General features: G+C 47.3%; 1 protein-coding gene across 7 annotated transcripts in view; it reads right to left on the bottom strand.

Moving 5' to 3' along the window:
• LOC106745224 overlaps nucleotides 1-24,438 on the bottom strand; it is an 87,758-nt gene that overhangs the window by 37,313 nt on the left and 26,007 nt on the right. For 6 of the 7 annotated variants that reach the window (XM_014620624.1, XM_014620622.1, XM_014620623.1 and 3 more), the window contains one exon: nucleotides 3,279-3,370. In XM_014620624.1, the coding sequence (XP_014476110.1) occupies nucleotides 3,279-3,370 (92 nt within the window). Of the gene's footprint in view, nucleotides 1-3,278; nucleotides 3,371-15,165; nucleotides 16,811-24,438 lie in introns of those variants that run through there. The other variant, XM_014620620.1, reaches the window with a different exon arrangement.

A 24,438-nucleotide genomic window follows, 5' to 3' on the forward strand; every position in this document is an offset into this window, starting at 1 on the left:
GGCGGGGTCTCCGTACGCGACGGTTACGCGTACGGTAAAATATGGCTATACAGCGTTAAGCCGAGAGATATACGGGATAACGCTAACTGCATCGGATTTAATCGAGCGGCGGATTTACATCGGCCGCGCTCTAGCGGGCCGTTTCCTCTCGCGCGCGATCGCCCCGCTAATTTATTTCCACAACGTCTCTCCGCCTGTCTTATTAGGTCCGCCACACTCTACTTACGTCTGGTCTAGCCCCGGCCAGACGATAAGCGACTGCGTCGCGAAGGTGAGAAAAAAAAAAGAGAGATATATACATGTATATGACGCGTTCCGGCGGCGTCAACGCCGATTTGCGTCCGCCGGACGATCGTTTTTACGGTTTCATTATACACCGGCAGGCGGGAAGTGACGCCCGTACGTGACTCATTTGATAGCGCGACGATGTTTAACGAGTCCTTAAGAGACCTGCTAATTTGCATATTGTCACGCGAACTTCGCGTCGATGGAGGGGAGTTTTCTTTTTTTTTCCCAGGTGGAACATGTGTACGAAGGTCGGCTTAGTAGGCTGCTCGTTCGTGTTACGTTACGGCCGTTGGAAAAATATGTCATTCGCGCGAGCTGTTCAAACAGGTCGCCGAAGGCTGAACTTCCCGAGCCGAAATTTGGATATTTGGACGCTCCCAAGGATAGTTAGCGTCTATTTAAAGATAACCTATAACGTAATAGAAATCTACTTTGACAATATCGAGGCTTATTAATTCCTCTCTTGAACTTTTAAGACAGTTGTGTCATCAGAGAGTGGATTTTCGGTTACGATATTAAGCAGCACGTACGTAAATTTGGTATTTATTGAAAACAAATACTTTTCTACTTTACTCGACTGTCTAAATAATAAATGCGAATTTTAATAAATTAACAAAAAGATATACATGATATTACAAACAAGGAGATATAATTTATTTCTCACTTTTCATTGATTCTTTATACATGATTGATGTTTGCAGCGATCTTCGGGCGAAAGTTAAAAGGAAAAATATTTGTCTGTAAATTTTAATTTCACGCTACTACCACTCAGCCTCATTTCGACGTTAAAAGAATTAAAAATGGAAATTTGAAACATCGTCAGAGTCAAAGTAGAAATAAACATATTATTAGAATTGAAATTGAATCTGTGTAGCTCTTACTGTGTTGAAGAATTAAAGGCTCAACCCAGTTAAACCAAAATATCGGCTCGGGGTTACACCCGTGGTCCGCGCGATTTCTTCCAGTTAACTCTGACGACGGCGATAAATCGGCATAATCTCTCCCCATCACACTTTCGCCATTCTTCTATTCAGCGCGACCGGCGCGCAAAAATAAGCCGTATCCTTTGTGCTGTCTGCGTTTATCCGTGCCTGACGAACGGGCCCCGTGCATTTTTTCCTGCCTCTCAAATTAACGAAGCCGGACTTTCTTTCGCCGGCATACTTGATCCACCGCGCGCGATCGCGATCGGTACGCGGCTATCGTCGCGAGAACAACCGCGCGCTCGCATAATATCGCGAGGAAACCTCGTGAAGAACGTTATGAAAGCGACGCGTCTAGGTAGTAGGCGCATATTTATAACATTCTTCGAATAAATAGTTTGAGTAATTAAGCCTATATCGATTTGCGCGAGTACCCGATGATTGGATAAATTTATCAGTTGCAAAAAATCCCGTCGTTTTCCCGGCGAGAAAAAATGCGAACTCGTAGAAAGTCGGTTGAGTATTAACCCGTCGTTGGCATACTTATTTTTTGCCACTTAATTTGGCACACTGGGTCTGTGAAACCCAGTAATTTTGTGATGTGCTCTCACTTGGACATCTATAAATGAACTTGCTTTATATGCAAATATTACAGTTTTCAGAGTGTACGAAAGGCAACTTTGACAAATTCGTCGCAATCGTTATTTAAAAACGGACAATTTAAAGTGTGAGAGAAGATAACGTATTGCAATTCTGCACGGAAAGAAGGAAAACATTCTGCACGTTTTAAACAAGATTTCTCCATTCATATGTGCGATAATTCAAGATTCAACTGTAAGATGTTGATCCTTCGTGTGGGTAAATCTGACTCATAAACTGGGATTAAAGAAGAATCGAGAAGGCCTCGTCGGGCTTCTATGAAAATAAAAAGCAGACTCAGATGTCGGTTATTAATTTATCTTATAAAAACGATATTGATATTCCGAAGGCAAACAATCTAGTTTTTAATTCCGCTCATGCGACGAACATGGTGGCAAAAACGTTGGCCTCTCGCACCGGCCAGACACTTAAGATTTTCTTCCGACGTAGCATCTCGAGCGCAACGAATCAATCGGTCGCGAATCATCGTCCCCAGCTCGTGCGCTCGCTCTCGCTGAATTATTCGCGCGATCGCGGCGATCGGATAATAAATCCACTATTTACAACGTGATATCTAACCATCTCTCTCGTATCGGCCTCAACATCACAATACGATACCGCCGATCGGCACGATACGTTTCGCCGCGCGAGTCCGCGGCGTTGGCGCGCGCGAGCTAAGTTCCACCACAGCCGGCCGCTCGTTTTACTCCGCTCATTTTCCCACGAGCTCGAGTTTAAGGAGTCCCACACCGCCGACGACCGCCCGGTTGAAGTTTCTCGGCGTGCCACAATTTAGCAATCATATTTTTGCGCAGCGCCGACGAAAGTGGCACAACATCGGGCGCCGCAAACGCGAGCTAATTCCCCGGCCTATCCGTCCAAAGACATCCGGCGGATGAGTTGTACGACGCATTGTGTGTATATACGCTCTCCGATCGTAAAACCTAGCGACTAGTTGACCGTCGTAATTTCGCGAGGGGAAGAGGGGGGGATATATTCCCGGAGGTCGCGAGAGCGGCATCCGTTTCGCGCGTCGATATAAACGATTCGGGCAGAACGAGCCGGTCTTGCCGAACACGGCGTGGACCGGTGAGAGTACGCGCGTCGTAAACGAGAAACCCATTGTGTCTCTCGTGTCTCCCGGAGACGACTCTGGGAAAAATCGCGTTTCGCTCTCCCCCCTCTCCCCTCTTCGAGAACACCCGACTCCCCGTCTTCTGTCGTCTCCTTGGACAAGTCGTCGTCACGAAAGTCGCTGCACTTAGCGAGCGCGATACGAATGCTCGCACTGCTCGCGAGCAGTTTCGCGCGCTTTCGGAGCGATCGTTACGTAAATGCGTAAGGTGGCGTGACACGCCAGAGTGGTAGTAGTAGTGATAGTAATGCGCGACAGAGAGAGAGAGAGGATCAGAGAAGAATCAGACTTACCCGGCCGGATAAGCGACCAGCTCGCTGGTCGCGTCACAGTCCAGGGCTGCATTGCTGGAGACAGTTACGCCCAGCACGCGTTCCAGCTTGATCTGAAACAGAGGAACGAGAAAGCCGATAAGTCGAATCTCCTGTCAAAGTTCACATCCGTCAACGGAGTCGCTGACGTGAAAATGACCCGCCCGGCTCGAAATTCTGGCCCTACGTCGGACCTTAAATTCTACAACACAGTAAGAGCTGAGACACCTAAATAGGTCCAACATTTCAGTCTTAATAGTACAATTTATTTTCACTTCGACATCCTGATGACGTCCTGATGACGTCTTAAATTTTTCTCCGTTTCCGCGTTAAAATAGGTTTTCCAAAGGTAGCGTTGAAATGAAATCTGTAGAATTGGAGATTCAATAGAGAAGTTAACGAGTACCGATATAGTCGAAGTAGGTTTTTAGTCTACAGGCCGTCGAAGTAGGCACGAATTATCCTTACGAGCGTCTCAAAGTGGCGTTAAAATGTCAACTCGGACGCGCACATCGGTGATCTCTCGATCTAATTTCCAGAATAAGAAAGTAGGCTCGTTTCGACGGGAGCGAGACGGTGGGTTTCGAGGCCGGCGATTTTTACGGAACTTCGTTCCGTCGGAACGCTGACTGGCCGGGGAAGTGCATCGAGAAAGGGGGAAGAAAAAAAGAAGAAAAACGGGAAACGCGTCTCGTAAATATCTCGTAACGTTTACGAATGTTACACCGCCTCTGTGCACGCGGTTACGCCGCGAAAGAGACCGCGCGCGCACGTCAGCTGCGCCGAGCGACCGAGTAAACGGTGGCTGAGTAAACGAGGCGGAGGCTCTCTCGAGCAGTACACCCCGAAGACTTCGCCTCTCGGACGGACTTTAACGACGAGCATTTGCATAACATACGAGACGGCAATTAGAAATTTACGGCTTTCAGCTCGAATTAACAGAGAAGCTCGGCCGGAGTTCTGGAACGATACGCATCGGCGGCGTGGAGCCTCTCGCGCCGCAATAATAATCCGAGATGAGATCCGTAAATATGGCGCTTGTCTAGTCGTAAACGCGGAGAGAAAGAGAGAGAAAGAGATAAATAGATACATAGATAAGTGTGTTTATTCTATCTCTTAGGGCTTCGTCTTCGGCCCCCTGAAGCACTGTGACTCCGGGGAACGTGGATGAGAGGTGGTTTGTGGGAAAGCAAAGGCTTCGCTTTCAAAGAGAAAATCTACACTGGAAAAAAGGTGCTACCGTTCAAGTAACATTTATTTGGTCCAAAATGAGTTACTTCAATACTCCTTGGCAGATATTTACTAGAAGTAGAAATATAATTAGCTATATAGAATATATTTCCTTCGTCTAAGTAAGCATTTATTTGTGCTAAGCAATTGCGACTAATATTACACTTATGATATTGAGAATATCAGAATTTATTTTTAGAAAATATTTACTGGAGAGAAAAATCGAAATTTAAAATTATTAGATTTCCTCAGTGGAAAGGAAGTATCACGTATTTCTAATGGATACTCTCCTAAATTTAGAACTATTTACATTCAGTAACTCATTTGCAAATTAAAGTATTACTGTGTTCAAGCAAATATTTACTACACAAGTTAAAACATTTAAATTAATAAAAATATTCGATTTAAAAAGTTGGAAAACAGGTAATTATATTTACTTGACTCTAACCCTTTTTTCGGTGTACATATAAAAAAAACCTTTTGACAGTATGAAAGTAGAAATAAAAATGAAAGTAAATTAGAAACGCGAAATACAGATTGAAATATAAAAATGGAGATAGAAATATAAAAATAATAATATATATAATTAGTACGGTTGTCTGACGCAAAAAACTAGAGCGGATGATTTGAGAGAGAGAGACAGAGAGAGACACGCACAGTCGAGAAAATGAATGAAGAAAAGAGAGATGGCGGAGGAGTCGCGATGTCGCGAGATAGACGCAATTACGCTTCATTCTGCGCGAGTGCGTGCGAAGCGATCGTTCCCGATTGTTTCGCGGGACGCTCAGGAACCGTGTCGCCAATTAAGCCGAACGAAAGACGGTTAATTAGTGACGGTCGCGGAGAGATTTTTTCGTCGGAGCGCTGCGCCGACGACGTTCGATCAATTTAGCGGAGGAGATGCGCGAGATTGCAGGCACAGAGATGCCGAACAATGAGCCTTGCAGATTCGGCCGATCCGCATCACAGTTGAAGTAAAATAAGGAAAAAAATAAATAAAAATGCCAAATCGGTTATCGGCTTTGTCGTCGGAAACCGGCTCAGTGGGTTCATCGGGATCAGTAGGTTGTAATCATAACATACGATCCGTGATGAAGGTTTCCAGAATAGAAACGGCGCTTCTTCTCGCCGAGGAGCGTTAAAAGAAAGCCGCTGTCACTCGATCGCCCCGAGCGATCGAACGCTCGGAAAAGCGGAAAGAAAGAAAGAGAGAAAGAGAGAGAGAGAGAAAAAGAGGGAAATATGGTGAAGGAGAGAAACGTCGGGGAGAAATATATTGCTGCTTTCTAGCGGCACTCAGAGTCTCGATTTGTGCACGGTGCTAATAAAGCGGCGGTTTAGAAAGGATAACGAGGGAGCGCGTGCGGCGGCAGTTGCAGCACAACGGCGGCCGTCGTCGAGTTATTACGCGTGTGTGGTCACTTCACACGATGATGTTCGTTCTGATTCTCGAGTCTCTTAACTTGTTAGAACCTTGGGTTAGACACAAACGATCAGATTACGGGGGGCCCTTCGCATACCAGAGCTTCGAATCGCCGAACCCTTACGTGATCGCTAAAGTATCGGGGCTTAAAACGTCGATGTTAAAGCGGCTCCCTCATTACCCGAGGATTCAATTGGAATGTTAATACTGAATCGAAGCGCGTCTAATCGTCCGAGAATTTCAATGGAATATCAACGTTGAATTGACAGCGAGTCTAAATCGTCCGAGGATTCAATCGAAATATTAACGGTTTAATTAAACCCTCGTGCTACCCGACGGTCCTTTTCTAATTAGATTCTCGAGCTGGATCTCCTCGAATTCCTCGAGGCTTTGCAATAATAACCGCCACCGCAGCCGCTGCGACTGAAGCAAATTAACAACGTCCACTCGTCGTTCATCCTTGAGACGGTCCTTCTCCCCCCCCCTCTCTCTCTCTCTCTTTCTCCCGCTACGTGCCAGCGGAAGAATCATTGTTTAACGCGGCAGCACTTGCGTCAGCTTTGGCTCTAGGCGCTCAACGTTCTACCCGCTGCGATATTATGCAGTTCTGTCCGCCGGCGGAAGCGATATACGTATATGTGGAGCACGACGAATTGAGATCGACGTGGGCAGCAATGAGATACGCATCGCGAGAACTATATGATTTTCCGATCGATCGCTATTGATTCGATATGCTCGCTTCGGCCGCTCGTTACGTAGGCGGTCACGACCCTACGTTTCTACGCGTTAATGCAGAGATCGTCGTCCAAGGAGTCGCATCGATGGCTCCGCACGCAAACTCGCAACACTCATCTCCCATTTCGCGTGCGAATTGTATCTCACGTGAGATAAAGTTGAGATTTGACGCTCCTGAGGATTGCTTACGCTCATTTAAATGGCGCTTACCTAGAAGATTAGTGAGAACCTACTGTGACGATATCTGTAAACTTTTCTCGTGGACTTTTAATTCTACAGAGAGAAGGAATGTCTAAGAAATAAAAAGTATTTATGCGGTGGGTACTGGTAATATATATTTAATTAAGTTAACATAAGTGTTTTTATATTGAGAAAAATTCTTCAAACGAGGAAATGTACATTTTCTTCAATCTCTCGACTCGAGGGCCCTGAAGCGAACGAAGATCGAATTCTCGATGGAACGCGGGAAGAGAATCTTTAACGGCGATCAAAGCAAATATGTATGTCTCTTTGGGAGGGAGATATGAAAATTGAAAACATAAATGGACTGGGAACACCGACTCGACGAGCTAATTGCGAGTCAAACGATGCTTTCTTCTCTCACTCGTCCCACTCCTTCCGTCAAGCGGACGCACGGCCGATGAATTTTTCGAAGACAACCACGCGTCGACCTTGCTGCCTCTCAGTTATCCACAGAGCAGCACACCTACGTTCCAGAGGAGAATCATTTGCGTTCCCGGTACGCGAGAGTCACGCAGAACCGATCGACAGCTACGAGGAAAACGTGATCTCTCTCTCTCTCTCTCTCGGCTCGAACAACATCGGGCGGCAGCTTGTCCCCATTCAGCATGCGCTCACATGCGTAAATCTTACGCGTATATCTCTCGCGCGAAACGTTACGAAATGCGTGTGTTCCCGGCACGAGGACCATAGATGTACACAGAAATCTCCGTGGCAGGCGCATTCGTGCCGACATATGTCGCATAACGATCTCCATACGTCACGGGTTTGCGCGTGCCAAACAGCAGGTGTGAAGATGCAGAAGTTTCCCCAGATTAACCCCAGATACTAACGTGCGTCTCGGAGACGTAAATATTGTTTACGAATCCCCGCTTTCCGATGTTTCTCGCCCCCCTGTCGATTTCCCTCGAACGCGTGTGATGACAACTTTGAAAATACATATACGTCACAGTGAAAGGTCTTTGAGTTTTCTACTTCCTTAATCACTGTTTTCAAGGAACATAGGTCCAGAGTTAAAAGGTTAGTATTCTAAGATTAATTCCCATTCCTTACGCGTGGCTAAAAACAGGACTGCGTTAATGAAAGCTTCTATTCTGTTCCGTCGTGGTTGCGCTCGGCGAGAGGCAAAGCGCGGCAAAGCGCAGCAAGATGCAGCGCATCTCGCGCCGGCCGGAGAAAACCGAATCTGTCCGTCCGTCTGGCTCGAGGGTTTCGGTGAATTACGGAATCATCGCGCGACTGAGGTAATTGACAAGCAAATAACACGGGACGTGAGAAACCGGTCGAGATACTTTTAGCGATGATGCACCCGGTGTCCTTGTATGCAAAGCGCGGATACCCGCTTTTTGTCTGCTTCCTCGCCCCTTTTTCCCCGCGGCCGTGTCGTTAAGATAATACGCCGGATCGTGCAAACGTGTACTCCGTCATTACGCTGTTTTGCCGCCGGTCGTCCTCCCTCGATCAATGAAAAATCCCGCTTAAGATTCAGCCCGTGAAAGAAAGAAAGGGAGAAAGAAGAGTAGCAACGAGAGAAATAGAATAGAATCGCATTTTTACTTAGAATTTATTTAAATTTTTTTTTATTTCAAAGGGAACACAACTTGACGGGTTTTATTAGCGAAAGACACATCTTGTGGTATGCTGAACAATAATTACACTGTATGATCTCCGAGAACGTACTGACCCAACTCGTGATCGATGCGAAACGAAAGCGCACCGATCACGAGTTTACTCGTGGCCGGTCAGCAACGTTTGAGCAGGAAGACACGAGTTAACTCGTGACCGGTCAACAATGTGTTAAGCCACACAAAGTTCTCCCGAGCCGATAAGTCAATCATTCTGTCAAGACTTGAATATTACTACAAGATGGACTGTCGTCGCGAAGGAAAGTAAAAGCAAGGCAAGAAAATATACAATGATGCGATATCGCTATGTATAATGACAATGAATTAATAATTAGAAACCTACGCAAAATAGGATGCGGATGATATTAGAAGAACTTGCACTTTGTAGCCTAATCGATTGTAACCGGTTGATTTAAATAATGCTAGCGAGAGCTTTTGAATAGGAGGGAGCGGGGGAGGGAGAAAAGAGAAGACGACGTGAGAAGTTTCGTTGATCGACAGGAGACGCGAGAAGAATGCAGCAATCGCGTCGATCCGCGCACGTAGGCACGCACCGAATATGGCGATTCATAATCCTCGATTTCGCGAGACTCCATTGACACGGAAACACGCAGGTGGATGTGCCGCTGAGGATCGCAAATCCGCTACCCGAACGGGCGCGGTGAGATATTCGCAATTGGGCGAGCGCGATTGTTCTCACGCTGCGTTGGTTGCCGGGACGATCTGCGCCCGCGTGTTACTCGGTTCACTCGCGTACACGGAGAAAACTAATTTTTTTGGCAAATTTTATTCCGTCGCAACGAAATCTGTCAGTTACTACTGCACGGACGGCAAAACGATTTGTTGACGAAAAGTCACTCGAGCGATTCGGCTGTCATTCCACTTCCCGAGTGGAATTTCACCCGAAGGAATTCAGAGAGCGCGTAACAGATTAAACATACAACAATCAAATGGCGAGCCAATAGCACACGAGCTGACACGCATACACGCACCGTGAATTGCATTCATCCACTCTATCTTTGGACGCTCGGACTCCAGCTGAGCTCCGAGACGATCGATGGAAATCGGTCGGCGACCGACTGTTGAACACCGAACGAAGGGAGCACAACTTGAAGAAAACCACGCGTTGTATCACAACAAGTGAAACCACCGTTAAAACGGAAGAGGAAAAAGGATGAGAGGGAACAATCTGAACGACTTATCGGTGAGAGAGCCGGGGCAGAGCTCGTTAGAATAATCGCGAGATAATCTCGGGGGAGACGTAACGACGCAACATGACGCAAACGCGATCCCGGAGCGCGATTTTATTATTCGGTGTACACACAGCGAAGAGCGGAGAGATTACTCGACAGCCGCGTCCCGAGGAAATAACGAGCCTTGCTCGATGGTCATTTGAAGCTCGTCGTCGTCGTCCGGGGACGTGCCACCGTGGTAGCGAACGGCAGCAGAAGCATACTACTACGACCCGATGTTACAATGACGCAATGTATGACCGACGCGAGACAAGGTCTCTCCTTCGCATGTAGCGCTTACGTAACGCGACAGGATCCGTCGTCTTTGAATGAGACGAGCGATGAATGTGTGCGGTGGACGCGTGTGCGCTCGTATCCGCGATCGACGCGCGCACACGCGCGAAGGATCCCCCTCAAGGACGAGCTGGCTCGTCTCGAGGATGTGCGCTGTAAACATCTCGGTAACTCCTAAATCGCGCGTCGGGTTTGCATCGTAAATATTGAGCAAAAGAGAGAGAGAGAGAGAGAGAAGAGCTAACATATGCGTATTGGCTGACGATCGATACACCGAGAAATAGACGAGGCGAGATGTTACCTCGCCCAGGTGGAACACGCGTAGAAAATTTCTCGGGTTCTAATTGGCATCCAGTCCGATTTCCTAAGATAATTACGGATCCCAACCGGGAATTATGCGCGCACAGGTGCTGGTTTAAAGTGTAGTGTTTCGAACATGCTGACATTCTAAGCGGGAAACGGATTCTATTTGCTCTCTCTCTCTCTCTCTCTCTCTCTCTCTCTCTCTCTCTCTCTCTCTCTCACCCTTCCGACGTTTTCCTAAAGATTTCTTTTGATTTCCGCTTTGAACTGAGATTGAACGAAATACAGATTGAACAAAAAACATTTTAAGTATTTACATTTTATATGACATACACACATACATGCACACGTGTGTGTTATTAATCATAGTAACACGAAAAATACAACCCCGTTTTAATCTCTCAATTTGATATTCGGTCAAACCGTCACCAACTTTGGCGACGACAATCGCGCGTGACACGAAGCAAACTGTAGCGCACAGCCAATCAGCATCGCGGGAAAGGGCTTCATATTGTGTTTGGGATAAAAATGAGATTCTCAATTAGTATCATAGAGGGATAACTCAGTTTAAAACGACTTGGGCTATTTGAATCGGAAGCTGTACCGTATATACGGGAAGGCCTGGGAATATTTTTATGGGAGGAGTCGAGGAAATAACGGGACAATCGGACGAGGAGACAGTATGCGGCGATTCGCAGCGCTCGTGTTCGCACAGGTCGCTAAGGATAATCGCCGGTATCCAGCTACCACGGCGGATCGATCTAACTGGCTATTATGAGATTCGGTGCAAAAGCGCGTGCGAGTCGCAATGTTCGAGCTAGAGCCACGCCCTGGTACAGTTATAATGCACATTGGTAGTGTGCGAAGAGGTGTGTGCACGGTCGGTGAGCGTGCCTCGCTGTGATACATAAATGCGTTCGGGCGAACGCTGACACCTGGCGTTACAGGTCAAATTAATTATTCTAGATATACCGAGGATAAGGGTGATCAAGAGAGGGGGAAGAAGGGAGAGGGAATCGCATAGGGTGTGAGCGAGAGCGTGCCTGAAATAATTACGGGGTTGCCGTAAGAAACGACGGGAGGAAGTCGTTCCATTAATAAACGGATAAAGCGATACGTGGCGCAGCACTGTTATGTCTATGCGAACAAATGAACGAACAAGAGGAAAGAGTGGAAAAGTCACGAGTTGAAATATTGCTGCTACTTTGACGGCCTTAATGATACAGCGCCTGCTTAGATGGTCTATAGACTAGTAAAGGTTTATTTTGACGATACTACGCTTGTTAAAAGAGAATATTGTACTTGAAAACTTTACCGACAGAATATTGATTCTTTTTCTGTCAAGTTTGCGCTTCATACGATAGATATGTGATAAAACAGAATAGCACACATTTATCGCATTCGCATTATTATATCGCACTTATATTTTTACGTAATATCTATGCGCACGAACAATACAAAAAGAGTAGTCGTGTCAATGTTTGTTGTCGTGTAACGTAATATTTTGAGGATCTAATCGTAATCAACGCTTATTAAATTCGTCATCGACTTTAGCACCCCCTTAACTGCTCTCTACCTCTCTTTCTTTCTTCCTCTTAAACACATTTAATTCGACAAATTTAATTTTAATACTACCTTTAAGCTATAAGTGCTCCTGATATTTCGGTTATTAAATTCACATGAGTATTCAAAACAATCTGTTCAGGCGATAAAAAGCAACAAGATCGAAAATTTAAGACATCATCATAATCAAAGCAGAGGACAAATTGGATTATTAAAGTTGAACTTATTTTGCTTTCTTAGCTCTTACTATGTTGGAGAATTTAAAAATTCAACAGGACCGAGCCTCGACTTGAGAAAAGTTGGGTTTCGCAACGTCCGTTCGGAGACGATCGAGGCCTGTTATCGAGGAAGTTCGGGAGGAGAAAATTTTCTCGATCGCGAGCGACACGAGAGTTCGCCTCTCCAAAGGTAAGAGTTCGTAACTTGGCGAATGGTGTCTCTCATTATGCAAATCATTTCTCGCTTCATGCCGGACTGAAAATTTCATCAACGGCCAAGCGATATGCATTCGGCTTAACTTACATGGCCATAACTCCGTCCATATAAAATCGGTCGTAAAGTGCGTAAAGTAGGTTCAACTATTGAGCGCGCGCGCGCGCGCGGCGAGAAGCTGCCATAACAGTCTTAATTTATGCAAAACTACCATGTACGGCCACAACGATCCGACTTATCGCATCAGAAGGAGAAGAAGAAGAAGAAGCGGTAGATGCAAAAGAAGCAAAGGAAGAAGAAGGAGAAGAAGAACCCGGATTTCTCGCGCAATTACGATCTCGCGGGGATACGTCGGATCAAAGCGTTCTCGTGAGCGAGCTTTCGCCAAACGTCAAAGTTGAGGCTGGGAAAAACGCTGCAGTCTCTCATCCTTCACCCATCAGTGGCCCATTGTTCCACTTAAGGAACGCTTCTTTTGCATTCAATAAAACAATCACACGATTAACGTATACAACATTTACTCTTGTCTTTTCGGAACCTAATTAGGGTTGCATCTATGCTTTCGGTAAGAATAGTTCTGTTACCGACGCGTGAGACCCTCGGGAAACAAAGGGGGGACAAATGATTCATGAAAAAACGTGTTTACGAAGCAATTACGGCTTCTAATGGGCTCAATTCGCGCTCGTTTCTACGACGAACGTTAAACCGCGAAGCAGTTCCGCGCTGCTGAAACGCCGAACGTTTCACGGCGTGCCCGTCCGGTTCAGCTAAGCAAATGCCGCTTACGCGGCTGTCTATCGCTCATTACACGGCGCGATATATGGACGCTTGTCAACGACGAAAGAGTGCTACTAGCACGTGCAGCGCGTTTTTTATCGGTAAATTCCCTTCTTGCCGTATTACCGCGCTGAATTCGCACGCACACGCGAACCGGGGAACGCATTTTGAAACGTCTCCACGGAGGGCAGCCGTAGGCGAGATAGCGAGCGCAACGATGTCTTGAGGCTCATTCCGCGTGCGCATTTACCGAAGGAGGCCGCCGCGCGAACCTGAGCTAAATTATGACTGAAGGCGAGGCAGGTGAGCGGATCCCTCACCGCCAAAGTATCGACGTTAGACTGGATTCACATAATTCAGCCAGGTTGCTTTGAATACTCATATGAACTTAACTCATATGAAATAATCATAATATTGAGGGCATTTGTAGCTTCGAGATAGCGCCAGATCAAATCTGTGGAATTAAAGGTTCAAGGGAGAAAAGTTAGCAAGTGTGGTATCGTCGAAGTAGGTTTCTACTACTCCGTAGGCCATCTAAACAGGCATGAATTATCCTTAAGAATGTGAAAATAGCATCGAAATTTTGGATTAATGGCCGTTTAGACGGATAGTGTGAGTCAACCTTTAGCCGGGCGCGTGGCGAGAGGAAGAAGGGAAAGAAGAGGAGATCACGAAGTCAACTCCTTCGTGTTCGGGGAGAAAATTTCCGCGGATTCGCGCTGCGACGCTTTCGCCGCGCGCGCTCGGGATTGAGAAATTTCGTTGCACAAAGTTGCACAGGAGCAGGAGGAGAGACGCGTACCGCGAACGGTTTCGCGTTACAGAATCTCTCGGTAGACTGTTATACGCCGGCATAATAACGGAGATAACGGAATGTAAATAGCGCGCGATTGCGCATCGCCAACAATGCGCGCGCATAGCCAGCGCTAAGTGGGCGAACACCTCGGAACCGGTCGCCGTCCTTATCACCGCCGGCAAATAATTAGCGCCGCAGCACCGTTTTCTTTTCCCAGAGGATATAGAGTAGGTACACCGTCGCCCGGGTGGTCGTAATTAATCGTCGCTTCATTAGGCTCGTCCATTTGTTCCCGCGAGTGCCGACACGACACTCGCGGCGCAATACCGTTGCGCGCCTCGCGATAAGAAGCGGAAACGTACCGGTCGTAAAACTCTTAAACTTGGGCATTTCGAAGTCGCGTACGCGTGACGAGCAAGCAAGACGAGGAATAATCGGAATCTTCGGCCCCGAAACGACGCTGCTATTAAATCTGTTTTCCCGAGATTTTGGCTTAACGCTAAACCTTTGATTTTACAATACATAATTTTAATTTTAATTTTAATTCCAACGATATTATTTACTGTCACTTCGACCCTGACGACGCTATGAATCTCCGTTTTCACCGTCAACATACGTTATTCAAAGTCAAAATCAAAATTAAATCTGTAGAGTTAAAAATTCCAGAGGTGAGTTAACGAGCGCAATAATATCGTCAGGATAGATGTTCACCAGTCTATAAGCCATCCAAGTAGGCACGAACTATCCTGAGGAACAGCGTCAACATATCGATCGAGGCTGCTCCCTCGCGATAGAGGCGATATGAAAAGGGACGAAAAGCGCGACCAATAGATCCAGTTAATTGCCGAAGAAAACGTTCTCTCCTCGCCCCTTTCCGTTTCTCCCTTTCTTCCATTCTCAACGCGTGTCGGCGCGCTTTCGCAGACATCAGAGAGTCGAGATTAACCGGACACTAATAAAGCCGGCAGTCGCACGGTCGTTAGACGGCGATTTATTAATCCTCCTCGCGCCCGTACGGCACGCGTGTTGTTATTCGTCGTCGTCGTCGTCGTCGTCGCTTATTTTCAACGCGTAACACGGCGGCAACCGCACCTGCACCGACGTGGCACGTAGGCAATGCGATAATCGCCGCGAAGAAAACGCGCGCGACGTCCTCGGAGGAGGAGGAAGGGGGAGAGGTGGAACGCGTGTACGCACACACATACACACATGTACGTACATCGTAAGCCGGAATATTCTCCTTGTCGCGAACGACGGGCGAGCTGATCCTAGACGTTATCAAAGCCATCTTCAGCCTCGGGTCGCTCTTCTCGCCCACGCGAAAAACACCCACGATGAACGCCGTCCGCCCTCCCCGCGCTCTCGGCGTCTCGCGTGCGGTTTCTCGGTCACCGGGTAGTATCCCACGACGTTCTCATACCTCGGCGGTACTCGGTCCGCCACCTGGTGCGCGCGCCACCGGGAATCAACCGGGAACCTCGGAGCTTCACACGAACGCAACACACGCACCTCACTGACCCGCGCACCCCGGACCCACGAATTTGCTACGCTGCGGTCCAGCGGAGTTTCCGAAGGCGCATCTTCCGCTAGCGACTGCCTCACCGCCCGGGGAACAAGCGCGAGATCACGCGGAGAGTGTCGGAGGAGGAGCGGCGGTGCGGGTTACTTCGATCGTCTGCGACGGCATTCCTCCGGGAAATCTCTTTACGAGGGCCAAAGGCATGTCTCTCTCTCGGGCTTTTTTCTCTTTCTCTCTTTCTCTGTCACTCCGGTTTCATAAAGCCCCGTATCTTCCTTTACGTCGGAAAGAATTCACTCTTCGCGGCTGTCCCTCTCTCTCTCTCTCTTTGAGTCGCGAGATATTCAAGCGGGATATTCAAGCGTCTTGAAGCTTGAACTCAGGGCTACGAAAGCTCTCCGAAATGTTTGTACACGCCGCACGCGCGCGCCTTTGTACACACACTTGGTCTAAAGCGCGCGCACGTACGCAACGCGAGAGCACACACGCGCGCGCGTCGTGCACGCACGTCTCCGCGCGTCCGTGTGAATTAATACGCAGGAGAGCGCGCGAGATCGCGCGGGGCTGTTTTCCATCCTCTTCCACAGGCGGGATCGCGGGGAAGCGCGCGGCCGGAGCGCGAGTGGAGAACAGCGATATTTGCGGAGAGCCCGCACGCTTCGCCACAGCTACTGTTCCTCTCCTCTCACGAGCGCCCACGGACGGGGATACTTTTGTTTTCCCTCCGCCACTCCCCAGGAAGGGATGCCCCCGCTGTTTGCCCCCGGGAGAATGATCAGTTCCTCCCGAGGAAACGAGGAGGATCCGAGTCGATTTCCGCCGATTTCGGCGTCGCCCGGTCGCTGAAAGCGGCCTCCGAGAACCGCCGACTGCGCGCGCAAAAGCGTATGCAGTTTTTGAAGATCGCCTCACCGGTCGTCCTTCGGCTCCGTTTATGAAAGCTCACGAGGGCCGTTCACCCTCACGTGCGCGGCTCCGACTCCGAGGAGCGAGCGTTCGCAACTTCGACTTCGGGAGGCCTCGAATATCACTGCCGGAATCAAGGGGAGGTTCGCACGAGAGGACCGCGCGAGACACCCCCCGCCAGTCGTCGTCGCGTCGATCACCACCGGCCGCTTTTCATCCTCTCTCCGCGTTTCCCCCGCGGAAGGGAAGAGAGAAACTCTCTGCTCCACTTCGAGTCGCTCGCTCGCTCGCTTACTAAAGCCTGTCGCGATTTGAAACGTTACGTAAGTCCGAGACCGTGCAATTTCCGCGTCCGTAGAGCCCCGGCGCAGACCGACGGGCGAGCGAAACGACGAAGGAAACGAGAAACCGGCAGACGACGTAGAGAGAAGAGCGACGACGGGCGTCCGACTCTACACTGAGGTGTTCCAGCGGTTCTGCCATCCAACTATGATCCCCACTCTTTCTTTATATCTCACTCACTCTCTCTCTCTCTCTCCCCCGCGACTACAACCTGCCTGCTTGCCACACTGACGCGCCGTTACGATCTTTTTCCGCCTTACCTGCGTGCGACGATTACTCGACTGCACTAAAATGGAAGTTATCTACGAATTGCACTTATGCAAATCAGCCCAAATCCACGTTTCCGTCCGTGTTTGTTCGTCTGCTGGTTTGTGGACCCGGAGATTATTTCCGCGCAGGAGTCTACGCGTCTGATGGGCAAAACAGTCGTCGAGAGGTGATAATTGCGTACGATAAATTGCATCGATCGCGATCGGGAGGGTCGATTTATCACCGACCCGGCGGTATCCCTGAAAGAAGTCGGTTTTTGCGCAGAAACTCGCTCGCTCGTGAAATGCCTGGGTGCCGAGATATTACGTGGGCCTCTCTCGCTTGTCCCCGATACCGCTGAGGTCGCCGAATAACAAAATCGCCACCTACATACATCCGAATTTCATCGGCGAGAGACAGCCGGCCGAGAGCGGACTTATAAGTAATCGGCGTGAGACTGAATTATTACAAAACAGACGCGCAAGAGACGGCGAAATCGGAATTCCGCGGGACCCATTCAGTCGTCTTCTTATTGTATCACCGATGTACAAACGACGGTCAATAAAGACTCGTTTTCGTTTCGGGCAGAAGCCAAACACCAACCGAGCGCCGCGCCTTATTTTCACGAGCGACGACGACGACGACGATGATGATACCTCCGCGTTGTTGTCCTCGAGAATATTTCGTCGCGCCGGATCGAACGACTTTTCGGCCATTTTTTGACACACTTTCTAAATACTCAAGTGGAATACTCGACAGGAGAGTAAGGAAAAATCAGGGATTTCGGCCCGAGTCGATTTTACAACGCAGTATACGGAGATGAGTAATTTTGTTGTCGTAGCGAATAATTCGTAAATCAGCGCAGAAACAGTTTTCTTCCTAGGATGGGAATATTTTGCTGAAATCTGCCCTCAAGGCACGTTTGTTAATTTCCTGTTCGGAAGAAAACAGTGTTTTGCTACATTTACCGATTTGTTCTTAGAACAAAATAATTTGTAGAGTCAGCAAATATATATTCGACGAATGGCAATTAGTACTCTTAACAATTCATTTTGTTGTCCACGTAGTAACTGGCAGGTTTCGCTGCGACAGCATGAAATCTGCTGTGCCAGCAAATTATTTTTCTCCGTGTAGGAGAGGTTCACACACACCCACACCCACACACACACAAACTCAATTCTGATAATATAATTTGTTCCTACTCCTAATTTGAAGTCTTAAATTTCCGTTTTTACTGTTTTAGCATCGAAATAGGTCGTTCAAAGTGGTATAAAAATGAAATCTGCGAAATTTGATATTCAAGAGAAAAGTGAAGAGTTATCATATCGTTCAAGCAGGTTTTTATTATATACCGTTTTACTATAGGCTGTTTAATTAGGCGCAAACAATTCTTAAGAGCGTCAGAGTAGCATGAAAATTTCGACTCAAGTCGTAGTCGCGCTTTTCTCGCGGTCGGCATCGACGAGACACACTTAATACTAGAGCAACAAAACGCGATCCGTCGTATCTCACACGTGGAATCGGGCACACAGGGAGGAAAGTAAAATTTTGAAAGCGAGAACGCGATTCCAGGACGCGCATAATAATACGCCTCCGCAACGGTTCGCGAATCGCGAGCACGAATCGGGATAATGGCTGTGCGCGCGTCCAAAAAATTATCTCGCGCGCATGGAATATGAAAGCCGGCCTAATAAAAATCGTTAAGGCGAGACTGGGAACTATTTTCGAAATATTTTCGCGGACCGAGCGGAGATCTCTCGTTAGTTGCCAAGTGGAAAGGCGCCGACGAGAGGTGCTAATCGCCACCACGTCGCCGCTGCTCTCCTCTACTCGCGCGAGTGAATTTTTTACGAGAGATCGCTCTGGAAGTAATCGTGCGAGGGGCGTTGCGCGACCTATCGATACCGTTTGTATCGCTCGAAACGAAACGCCAGGCTCGTTCCCGTGGAAGCGGAGTTTTACTCGAGAAAATAAAAACTCGCGTCTATACGTACGAACTGTGTTCACGGATATTTGCGCAATTCGCGATTCGCTGTCGCGCGTCATCTGACGTTTCACAGCCAGCGAAATGAGACGCGCGTTTGCGATACTCGAAGGAATTCGAGAAAGAATCTTAAATCGTTGGAAAACGTTGTAATATAAGTAAATAAGTATTGAGTACCGGTATTTTTAGCCGAATCTTACACTTAAGACCGTCCTAAGTTCGTCTTCAATCGCTTCTTCGTAACCAATGAAATAAGCCGATCAGCGTCTGAAGATAAACTTAAGACAGTCTTACATATAAGAACCGACTATGAATATGTCGGCCCATGTATGTGCCATATAGTTTGTTTTTTGAGCGTATGAAAGTAAGATGAAAATATGTGAAAAAAAAAAGATTAAAACTACATATACACACCTAATAAATGTAATATTTAAAATTAAAGATATACAAGAAAATATAAAAACGTAAAATAATGTATAAAATGTATAAAATGCATAAAAATGTAAAAATAAAAGCAAAGAATAATAAATACATCAAAAAATATATGTATATATGAATTACATGGAAAATTCATCGTGACGGCTGCTTCATCATCGCGAGCGGAAACGTCGTGCCGCTCGATAAAATCCCGCCCCCCCCCCTTCGCCCTGAAATCACGAATAAATTACGCGACCGCGCCGTCACTCGAATGTAATTAATTCAGTCATCGATTTGCGATGGCCGGTGAATTATCTACCATTGCAGCGGCGACGTCCCGGACAATTCCGAATGCGCCGTAACGTTCGTCATCGAGCCGGGCCCTGAAATACTACGCGTGCGCCTCCGATTTATAGGACGCGTAACGGTGACTCGACCTTTCTACAATTAACCCGTCCGGCGAATGCGCGGATGTACAAAACACGCGACAGTTCGACGTCGTGAAGCGGTCGCGAAGGAGAATTCGGCTGATCAAACAACCCCGACGCAATTCGGGGAAAAGGACGAGACGGCGATCGTTTGATCGCCACCATTGAGCGAGTCGTTCCGTAAAAACGATACGGACGCGTTTTGTGCAAATTTAAGCGAAAGAAGACGAAAAAGTAACCTCACTGGAACTGGCACTTTGTTAGAATGTGAGTAATAAGATTAAACTTAAATCGTTATTATATATAATTTTCCTACTTCTATCCTAGCGGTCATAATGACTCACGCAATTGCTAATTGCTGGAAACTCGAATCGTTTACAGGTGACCCAATAAACCGCGATAGTGTTGCTAGATTGAGAGAAGCGCCGTGCGCCGTCGCTTTCTAACGGAGGAAAATCCGGAACATTCCGTCGTCATGGAGACGATACTCCCCCACGCGAAATTTTTCGCCTCACGTTAAACTTTCGATTCTATAACGCAGTGGGAGGCTAATGTAGCAAAATTAAGTACAATTCTGATGATGTAACTCTTATTTTAATCACGACAACTCCTTAAATTTCCGCTTTTGTTGCTTTTAGCGTAGAAATTTTGGCGCAGGTTTTTCCAAAGTAGCATTAAAATTAGATTCTGCAGAACTGAAGCTAAATTCTCTACGGAACTAAAGGTTCAAGAGAGAAGTTAACAAGCGTCAGTATCGTGAAGTTAGTCTACAGGCGTAAGGTGCAAAGTATCTTTGTAATAGCACTAAAATTCCGGCTCGGGGAGTTTCGTCTTAACGGACGATTGATCGGCGTAGCTGGAACTTTCAACTGTTCACTCGCGAGGGACTGAAATAAGGCAGCAACGGAACGTGGTGCGCGAAAATCCGCGGAAAATCTCCGTGGCAGGTGGTTATTGAATAACATGAAGAACGAACGAGGGAATACCTCTAACGTTAACGTTCCTTTACGAGGATGTCACTGAGGATCGCTGATGTTGCCTTAGCGAGGATCAAGGGACAGTTCCATTAACACGCGGGAGGGGAAGGGGGTCGGAGGGGAAGATAGGTAAATAAAAGCCCGCGTTCACGAGGGAGAAGCGGTTAATAGCGAAGGAAAGGTGCGGTCGTATGACGCAGCTGATTGGTCATTAACCGGCGATCTAATAAAGCCTAAAAGGTTTACCGACCTCCTGTCGTCCTCCCTCCCCCTTCCTCCTGCCATCCACCGGTTCACCGTCGCACCTCCGCGCATCGTGCGGCGCACGTCAGTCGCAAACTGCAGTGTAACATCAGATAAAGCATACATCGTCGCGGCCCCGCACGCTATTAAATTCCCCGATGCTATGTGGCCGTGCGGAGCCCGCGAAACTTTAATTAACTAAATGACACACGCGTGTAGAAAAGGAGGAGAGAGAGAGAGAGAGAGCGCGCGCAAGAGCGTACGTAAGCGCCGGGAGGAGTACGTGCGCTTTTATTTTGACGCGACTTGATACGGTGCAATTTAATTTCTCGACTGTGGGGGCCTTCCTCTCGACGAGATACGCCGCCGGATAACTGTTATCTCTCTCTTCCATCGGCGGATAATACACGAATCCGCGCCGATTACACGGTGTTCGCGCCCTTTGTCACCGAACGTCGTTGTCGGATTTACGAGAAGCCGAGAAACGTCGCGTCGTATCTCACCCGCGACGATTCTCGGAGACGATTCTTTCCCGTCGCGGTGGGGTTCGTAAATCGCGCGATTGTGCTTCTGCGAACACATCGGGAGGAATTCGGGTCGACGTCGGAATGAACGTCGGTCTGTTTTACAGGCTATAAAGAACGTTAACGCGTTAATTGCCACGTACACGTTGCTTTCCGTTGATCCTTCGTAAAGCTTAACCGATGGTCGAGTTACGGGAGAGACGGTAAACAAATGTGATTCGAAGCGCGCGTATCTTTCGTGTCGTTTCATCGGTTCTCTGTACAAAATGACTTTTCAAAGTAAGTTTAATTATATCTTGTACGCGATATTAAATGTAATTTGGTGAAGCGAGATAATATCGTAATATTGGCATTGTTAAGGGTATGCCAATATCGATGACAAACTTGACAACCGATAACCCCGAGGCGATCTTCGAAATGTTACGTTACGCAAACACTGACAAGATCACACTAATCTTCTCGTGTTCTTCGTACATTTTAATCTTATGTAAATGTAAGTGCGATATAAATGTAAACGCGATAAGTGTACTAAGGAATGTGTTCTCTTTTACCGCATCCAACAGAAAATTTAACCAAATCATATAAATGTAACATATTTCCGCAAACTTTTCGTGTCTCGTAATTAAACCTCTAAATTTCATTAAATTTATCTTTAACATATAAAAATGTCTTCGAAATCTTCCCGATTACAGCATCAGAGCACATGCAGTACGTACAAATTGCAGTATTTCTGTATCAGATAAATGTTTACGTCAACCGACAGCTCGAGATGTCAATTTTGAAATTTTAGCCACCTTCGTTGCGCACCGAGCGATACTTCAATTCGTTCTCGCGCGTACTTTCATCGTGCAAAAGCAATTCTAACCCCGTGCAGCCACGGAAACTGTGCAAAAATAGAAGTCGATACTTCGTCAATGCGAAGTTTCGAACGGTGGCATTTCCTTAAGAAGGATTCAACGTGATAACGTACGGTGAGAATAAAAATATTTTTCTCGAGAATGAACAACCCGCTTCGGCAGGTAGTCGACTACGAACCCGGACGGGCTCGGATTTCGGAAACGCCGCCGACGTGGAAATTCGCGCGCGAATAAACACGGCGCGCCGTTGATCGATCGGAAACATGGGTGCGCTCTCCCTCTCTCCTTCTCTCTTCCTCTCTCTCTCTCCCTCTCTTTCTTCCAGAGGGGTCGAGCGTCGCGGAACAATCGATGGTGTACCGTCGTACCGTTACAAGCAACAGGAAGTGGCGGTCGCACGTTGCGTTACATGCAAGCGGCAGCAACGCACGGCTGTGGTAACGCGAGAGAGGCCAGCCGTCGTTCACCTTGCCGCGCGCATGTGGCATTGGTTCGGATAAAAAGTAAAAGCACACGCACTCGGGGGTCGCACGTACGAAGTGTGTCGGAGCCGGTCAACGCACCGGGTCTCCTCGGGACGCACCGGCTGAGCGAAAGAGACACCACGTTGTCGATGTCCGGCGCGTACGATCACGCTTTCGATACTCCGACGACTTTTCTCTCGGGGGAAACGAAGGAATGAAAGACGGTTCGAAGGTCAAGTGGCGTAAATCTTCATTCTCGATCGTCGGATCGTCAAACGGACGATTTGCTTGAGCGAGTCGCTTCGTCGGACGGACGTTTGCCCGAGGACGTCGCGTGTCCGAGCGTGGACACACACCGGCTCTTGTCTGAAGGAGTTAATTGTCAAAAATATGAGCGACCTCCGCAGTGCCGGGCGTTCATGAAGATTGAATGCGCGGCGGAGCGCGCCATTGGCGACCGCTAATTCGCAATATAACGGCCCACGCGGTCATTTGCACACAATTGCATTTTCGGTTGTGGCGTGGGCGTCGCGGGTTCCTCCGTTCCACGTCTACGTAGCATTCGGGCCAGATCGCGCGAGAGATATCGTTTTTCTCTTTTCAAAGTGACGGGATAAACCTCCGATGAAAAATGTCGAATACGGGTCGGCGAGCGCATCCATTTTTCATTCATGATTTACGTTCGAGGGAGAAATTGAAATCGGCAAATTTTTATCTACCGATACACTATAATTCTCTGTATCAATATAAAAAAAAAAAAAAACAAACACTGTGTGTGTGTGTGTAAATATAGAATGATAAGTAATTAAGTGAAGTAGAATAAATAAATAAAATAGATAGAACACGTGAAGATAGAATGAGCGTTAAATGTAACGAAAACAAAAAATTACAAGGACGAATCTCGGAAATTAATTGCAGCGTGACTCATCTTAAATGACGGTGAATGGCTCGGCAAACAAGTGCAGACGGCAAAAGCACAAATGCATCCTCACGCATACGCGAGGTTTGAGAGGGCGCTTGTTACTGTGAACCGAGGAATAGAGTCTGTAGTCGGTAAGAGAACACTTCGGTTTATCGGCGATCGCTTCTTCGTATCGACACACGTTTCCCCAGGTATGATCGTATCTTTACAATGTAACCCGAAATCAAGAGATAATTGTTATCGATTGTATTATGTGGAAATCACGGTGATATAACACGCACTATATCGATTCATTTGTGCAAATTACGTTGCTATTTTTTCATATGCTCTCGTCTTCTCTGGTAATAAATGATATTTTTTATCATTAATGATACGATTTTTCTTGAATTTTGACGAACTGACCTAAGTCTTAGATGAGTCAGAAATAAATCTCGACATCGGAGTGAGTCAGAAATATATCTCTTAACTCAATATCGCGCATTTACGAAGGCCGCGTTTGGCCTCAGCGCAATCTCGAGGGAAACAATAATAAACAACAATAATAAAAATAGCGACATGAAAAGTACGTAAAATAATGTATATATAGAGAATAAATGAATCAAAGTTATATCATACACGAGAAAAACATCGCGACGGGCTGCCTTGTCGCGTTGAGTGAAA

This window comes from Dinoponera quadriceps, unplaced genomic scaffold (genome assembly GCF_001313825.1).
Source record: "Dinoponera quadriceps isolate SergipeBrazil2010 unplaced genomic scaffold, ASM131382v1 scaffold1270, whole genome shotgun sequence".
NCBI lineage: Eukaryota > Metazoa > Arthropoda > Insecta > Hymenoptera > Formicidae > Dinoponera > Dinoponera quadriceps.